Consider the following 6,813-nt stretch of genomic DNA (forward strand, 5'->3'; position numbering starts at 1 on the left):
AACTCTCATTTAAGACTTTTTGCAGGAAAACTTCTCTCTAAATGGGAAGGTCCTGGCATTATCGAGGAGGTCTGTCGTTCTGGTGCCATAAAAATCAACAACTTCGAAGGCACAAATCCGAAGGTGGTGAATGGTCAAACAATCAAACATTATATCTCAGGTAATCCTATAAATGTTGAAAACAATATTAGTGAAATCGTAACCCCGGAGGAATACATAAGGGACACTTTCCAGAACATTTCAGACTCCGAAAAGGAATAGGTATGTGGTACGGTAAGTAAACCGACTCCAAAACAGTTCTAATGGCAATTTTCCTCCGTTTTGGAATATTTAGGAGTTTAGTAAAGCAAGAAGTAATCCAGGAAGGACACGAGGCCTCCACGAGGGTGGAGGGCGCGCCCCCTGCCTCATGGGCACCTCGTCTGCCTTCCGGACTCCGTTTTCTTGTACGTTACTTCTTTTGGTCGGTAAAAAATCATTATATAATCTGTCGAAGGTTTTGACCACCGTATCACGCAAAAATCCTATGTCTTTGTTTTGAGCTGTTTTTCTGATAGATCTAGAGCATCATGATGTCACCCTCCTCCAACAATGAAGACAAGGATGCTTGGCTATTGAAGATAAAGCTGAAAAGAGAAGAACCGGAGGAGATCAACAAGGATGAAGGGATCAAGAAGGCCATGGAGGATCAAGCTCCGGCGGCGGAACAAGAAAACATCCCTCAATCTCTACCTAACCTCTTTAGTCCAACTGAGATTGAAGCTTTCAAGATGATTGAGTTAGCTCGTATACAAAACAAGTATCTCACACAGGAAAATATTTTATTGAAGAATCAGATCATCACACTCAAGGGCATTATCCGTAAGTTGGAGGAGCTTTTACGCTCGATGTGCGATTATCCATCATCATCACCACCTTCATCACCTATGAGGACATAATCACATGGATATGGGCACTCCCCTTGGCAACTGCCAAGCTTGCACTACTAGGAAAAAGCTTATAGACAGACACTTACTAGTAGCGCGCTATATTAATCCACGCTACTACTACTTACTAGTAACGAGCTACATTTACCCGCGCTACTACTAAATATTACTAGTAGCGCGTGGTCTAAAAACACACTACTAGTAAATATTCTTAACCGTGCTTGGCGGTCAGATCATATTAATAACGCCGGTTGTAAAACGTGCGCTACTGCTAAGTCAACAGTTGTCCCACCCATGCTACCGTTAAGCGTGTCACTCAGATCCCACATGTCCCACCCCGATCCACTCCCACACCGCCCACACCCGATGCAGATCAAGATCGAGATCCCTTCCTCTCCTCTAATCTGCCGTCCACCCTCGCTATCGTCCCTCTCTCTCCCTCTCTCCTCTACCGTCCACCCAATCCACCCGCCGCCGGTGAGCCCCAGCACACAGAGGGGTAAGATCCAACAGCCAAGACAGTCCACCACCAGGCCATGGCACCGCCCCGAGCACTTGCGCCCCCGACGGCGGCCCGGATCCCAGGGACGTGTGCGTCATCGGCGTCGCCAGCACGCCCATTGATGCCTTGCTTGGGGAGACTTGCCTCCTGCTCCAGTCAATCAGTCTCCTCCCACGCCCTCCATGGAGATGGACCACCTCGCCGGGAGGCTCGCCGCGGCCTCCGTCTCCTCCACCGACGACCCCACACCCTCCCCCGCCACGGGAGGGGATGGCAGCCTCCTCGATGTCATCTGCGCTGTCGAGCGCGCCGAGGGCACCATCCGCAACCAGGTCAGCCACCCCTCCTCCCCTCCCCCCTCCCTCACAAGCATACCCAGCCTGTATCCCGCTGCAATTCCATCAATTATAAGTACATACTGTGCCAATCTCCTTCGGCCCGAACCGCACGGTGCCGTCTTCACTAGTGGACTACTACCAAATGCATATTGTCTGCACAATTTTTTACACTTCCTACTACTGTATGTACGTATTGACTGCACAATTTGTTCCTGCTATGTACGTACTCATGTATTGTGAACCTTCACAATAAAACTGCACTGAATGCAGTTTGTTTACGAGTAATTAGTCAGGCGTGTCAGTTTGCCGAACCGACCAACGCATGAGCTAGTTCTTGGTTTCCGGTGTTTGTCTGTCTCATCCTAGTTGCAAGAGAATAACAGGCTCAAGGAGGAGCTGACGAAGAAGACACGACTGCTGCAGAGGGTTGTAAGTGCTCACACCCCACACAATCATTCATTCACCCCCTTTTGTTCACCGGGGCATGACTGCAGCCATAATGAATCCTATGACACTGGTGTTGCTGCCATAGCATGCCTATATGAATGAATATATATATATCTTTTTTGACGTGCTCTGCTCTCTGTTGATTTGGTTTTAGAGCGAGGACGCCGCATCCCAGGCCACTTTCGGATGAATTTGGGCAACTGATTTGCTGTAGTCCAAATTTACGTGTTTATGCTTATATTGATTGTTTGCATTGTTATCTATATGTGACAATGCAACAGTTGTTCGAGGCATCAAGCCATGATAACTTGGCATATCTGTTTATGCTTAGATATAAAGAAACCAAATATATATTCTGTCTTAAAATGGAACCAATTATATATAATCCATGTAAAATGATTATGCTTTTATCATGTTAGTTTTGCAGTTGCTCTTTCTCCCCCGTTACTTTTCTTTACTTCTTTTTTGGGACACGTGGAAATACTGATGCGGCTCACTTCGTCGCAGGTCTCCGCCAGTGAGTTTTTGGAACCTCTTTGTCAAGCAGGTCTCTGCCAGCATTGGGATGGCAATGCCACACATTGATGTATCGATACTTTCTGGTCGCATGAAATGTTAGCTTTATTTTACAGCTTTAAAGATACAAATCTTTGTGCTTATTTTGATGTAGATAGGAATAGTGCATACATGGCTTTGCAGAGTCAATTTTTGCCCTTTTATCGCATCAAAACTTGCCACATACTATTATGTGACGCTTTCGCTAACCGCGCAATCGACCGTGCAGAACTACGAGAGGCTTAAGCAGGAGCATGATAAGAAGGTGGGGTTGCTGAGGAAGCAGGAGGTGAGGGGCATGGACTACCTCAAGATGGAGAAGAACAAGATGGAGATGGAGAGCCTCGAGTCCAAGATGCTTGTGGCCACCCAGTCCATCGACACCACCACCTCCGAGATCATCAGGCTCAGAGAATCAGAGCTATTCCCTCAGGTACTTGAGCTGGTTGCTGGGTCAGTACCACACTACCATCACTCCTCACTCATTCATTTACCGTATGTATCCAGTACTGGTACCTCACATGTCTCACTACTTCCTGTATCTGTCGTTTTTTGCATAGTACTACTTGCATATGCATGGTCAAGAAATAAATAAATATAAGCTTGATAACACGGAAAAATGAACAAACGAAACTATACAATCTCTAAGGAAGTTAGCAATCACATATACGAATTGTAATTTGCCATGCAAGTGAAAAACACATAATTATTTATTAGTGTGATCACAAAGCAGGCTATGTAAAACTTGACGAGCATTTTACTTGAATAGGGAAACATACTAGGCAGGATTTCAATCGACTGTTGGGGTAACAATGTAGTAAAGTGAGCAACCAAACTATTAGAAGAAACTATACAGTAAACAAACAAAGATTTTTTTTTTTGAGAAAACGCAAAAGAGTTGCGTTTCATTGCATTGAACAGGAAGACATCAGGGGTACAACCTCCAGAAAGGAGGGACACACACACACGCGCACGCACACACACACACGACCGTCCTCACCAAGTGACTACAACTAGGTGAGGAGGTGCCCTCAACTACAGACACACAACGACATTAGGCCTCGCCCAGCCTTGCCTCCAGCCAAAATGGCGAAGCACCGAGACTCGGAGCAACAGGGCAGCATCACTGCCATTGCCAGGCACTTCCAGGGACGAATGCAGCTTCAGGACCGCCCAAGCGGACGTACCTCGCACCCATGTGCCTAGAGTCGGCGGGTGAAAAGCAGGGCCTGATTGGAACTGGTGTAGCATTCATTGGGGAGCGCTGGCGCAGGCAAATGTTGCGACCTGCTCCTTGTGTAGCAGTCTACGCCAGAGCGATGCATCGCCAACCACTATCTGTCGCATCAAGTACTCCACTTGCAGCCAAAGCAGCGCCATCAAGAGGGGAACGGCGTTGAGACGCCGCCGCTGCCCGGTCCGGGAGACCGGACCTAGGATTTCTCCCGGTGCTCGAGGAGGAGGTCTGGTCAGGGTCATGCCAACGCCTCCAAGGAGGTGACGGCACCCTCGGGCGTCGCCGTTGACAGCGCAGGCCGTCGCCGCGCGGGGATTTCGCCCCGACCCAAGGACGAAGACCTCAGATGCAATGGCAGACCGGGCATGGCGAAGAATCGTCGGAGAAGACCAACACACATGGGGGAAGCCTAGAAACGTTGTCGTCGCAGGAGTGAGCACCGACCAGCGCAGCTCCAGCAGGCCGGCCACCGCCGGGAGCGCGTCCAGCAGGCAGCAGCAGCCACCTGCACCGCGCCGCCGCCGCGCTGGCCCGCAGCCTCCGCCACCAGGATCCGCCGGGGCACAGCGGAGCAGCAACCGTCAAGGTCGCCGCGCGCGTGCTTACTAACCCAGCGGCAACCGCCCACGGCGGCCGGGAGGGGTGGGAGGAGGGAGAGGGGTGGGTGGGGGCAGAGTGATTGTCGCCGGCCTGGGCGGGCTCGTGCGGCCCAGATCTGGGCGCCCTCAACTCTGCCGCACGCATCAGCGGCCGGCGGCCGCCATGGCAGCGCCACCGCGCACGCAGTCCACGCCATCTCGACCTCCCCGCGAGCAGACGGCCGCCCACCGCGCTCCCGCCGCTCCAGCGCGCCTAGCAGCAGCGCGCGAGCACACGAACGAGGGCTCCGCCGCCGCCGTCCACCGGTGAGGGCTTTGCCTGCCGGCATCCTCCGGCGACGGCGAGGGGAGGGAGGGGAAGGAGGGGAGCCTGGGCGGCGGCTAGGGTTTCGCCTCCCGAGTCGCCCCTGGGAGCGACGCGGGGGCTCGCGGGGGGAGGGACTCACTGCCTTAAAAACAAACAAAGATGAGTGATTCAAATGTCAAATATATTTTATAGACACTTGTCAAATCTGATGTACAATGGCAAAGATGATGGTTATAATATAATCCAAATAACAATATCCTCTCTAAGAGTTTAACTAGAAAGTGCATTTTTGAATCTAAAGTAGCTAAGAGGAGGTCAAGTGAAAGGCTGTTGATTGTCCCAAAGTTCTTTCATCTACAAAAGAGTGTAATCTTAACCAATGATTGTTTCCAACATGCAAGGACGTGACCACACAGATTTATATATCTTAATCTCATATGCTATCAAGCTTTTCAATTGCAGTTACCAAGCACCGCTTTTATTTAAGGAAGAAGTTGCTGATTTTTTTATTTAAATAGTTGATACCTAACTAGGTGGACGAGAAAATTTCTTTTCCCTATTCGCGCATGTTTGCTAGTACTATTTTGATGAATTGATGCAATTTGCGTACTAACAAGTTTTCACTTTAACGACGTGGCCGCAGAGGTGATCGATGCTGAGTAGCACGGCCCGGTGGCGCTGTGCTCTTCAACCACTCGGAGAAGGACTTCCCTGTGAAGCCTGGTTGCCATGTCGCACAGATGATTGTCCAGGTGATTTCGACGCCGGAGGTCGCCCAGGTGTGGATGACCTTGACGCCACCATCCGGGAGAGGGAGGATTCGAGTCCACCAACGGCTGAACTCCAAGCCTAGGTTGATACATTTAGAGAAGTGGTCTGTTTAGGTTGGTGGTGGAGCACTAGGGAAGGTACCCACCTTACGATGATGGTTATGTGTGTCTGATGTTAAATGGAATCTTGAGATGTTCTGTGACATGTTAAATGGAATATTGAGATGGTTCAGTGACATTCTTTTGTTTTGCATTGGACGTATTACCATTCATGAATACTACATCTAATTTTTATTTTTTTAATTCCTAAATTGTTAGTAGTAGCGTGGGGTGGAAACTGAGCGCTACTAGTATATAGGATACTAGTAGCGTTGGTTGCTTACCCATGCTACTACTATTTCATTAGTAGTAGCACGTGTACGTAATAGCAGTAGCGTGGGTGGCACAAGCTACTACTAAGAAAGTTAGTAGTAGCGCGGGTTTAACCCACGCTACTACTAACTATTAGCTGTAGCGCGGGTATCCGCGCTGCTAGTAGCCATTTTACCCGCGCTGCTAGTAGTCTTTTTCCTAGTAGTGTTGGGGGAGGTGCCTCGGTATCGTATCACTATCACACTCCTATCTTTACCATTTTTCTTAGTTCGATTCTTTTAGTAATATCTTGATCTAGTAGATTGAAGTTTTGGTATGCATTAGTTTTGAGTTTTGCTTTGTGATCCCTCTATGTAATCGAGTCCGTGAGCTATATAATAAAGATTAGTGTTGAGTCAAGGGCTTTGATATCTTGCTATGATCTTGAGAAAGTAGAAAGAATAAAAAAGGGAATAAAAGAGTTCATATTGATCTTATGGATAGTAATGACTTCACACATAAAGAGTATGCGGCATAAAAGTTGTTGAAAGTTGATAAACATAGTTTTGGTCATCGTTGCAATTAATAGGAAGTAATAAAGAAAGAGAGGTTTTCACATATAAATATAATATCTTAGACATCTTGTATGATTGTGAGCACTCATTAAGTATGACATGCTAAAGAGTTGATGTTGTACAAGGAAGACAATGTAACGGGTTATGTTTTCTCACATATCCGTTAAAGTATATTGTCATGGATCATTCAAACATGTTGAGCTTAC

General features: G+C 48.2%; 1 protein-coding gene across 11 annotated transcripts; it reads left to right on the plus strand.

Annotated features, from left to right (window-relative positions):
- The first annotated feature begins 1,253 nt into the window (after positions 1–1,253).
- On the plus strand, positions 1,254–5,919 carry LOC123091858 (protein ALTERED PHOSPHATE STARVATION RESPONSE 1). Of its 11 annotated transcripts, none has more exons than XM_044513459.1 (4): positions 1,254–1,760; positions 2,721–2,799; positions 2,998–3,221; positions 5,555–5,919. In XM_044513459.1, the coding sequence occupies exons 1-4, from the start codon at positions 1,699–1,701 to the stop codon at positions 5,568–5,570; spliced, it is 381 nt and encodes a 126-aa protein (XP_044369394.1). In that variant the 5' UTR covers positions 1,254–1,698; the 3' UTR covers positions 5,571–5,919. The 11 variants fall into 11 exon arrangements, 6 of the variants coding, with proteins under 6 accessions (XP_044369394.1, XP_044369397.1, XP_044369393.1 ...); XM_044513462.1 differs by having other exon boundaries at positions 2,721–2,760; XR_006443613.1 differs by having other exon boundaries at positions 1,257–1,760; positions 2,721–2,827; positions 2,998–3,201.
- Positions 5,920–6,813: the final 894 nt, after the last annotated feature.

The sequence above is a fragment of the Triticum aestivum genome, chromosome 4B (assembly GCF_018294505.1).
Source record: "Triticum aestivum cultivar Chinese Spring chromosome 4B, IWGSC CS RefSeq v2.1, whole genome shotgun sequence".
Lineage (NCBI taxonomy): Eukaryota > Viridiplantae > Streptophyta > Magnoliopsida > Poales > Poaceae > Triticum > Triticum aestivum.

Bases quoted from the DNA above. Each gene is read 5' to 3' on its own strand.
- LOC123091858 (XM_044513458.1), top strand. From the start codon at position 1,611: ATGGAGATGGACCACCTCGCCGGGAGGCTCGCCGCGGCCTCCGTCTCC. The intron at 1,761-2,997 runs GTCAGCCACCCC...TCGACCGTGCAG, and splicing joins AGGGCACCATCCGCAACCAG to AACTACGAGAGGCTTAAGCA.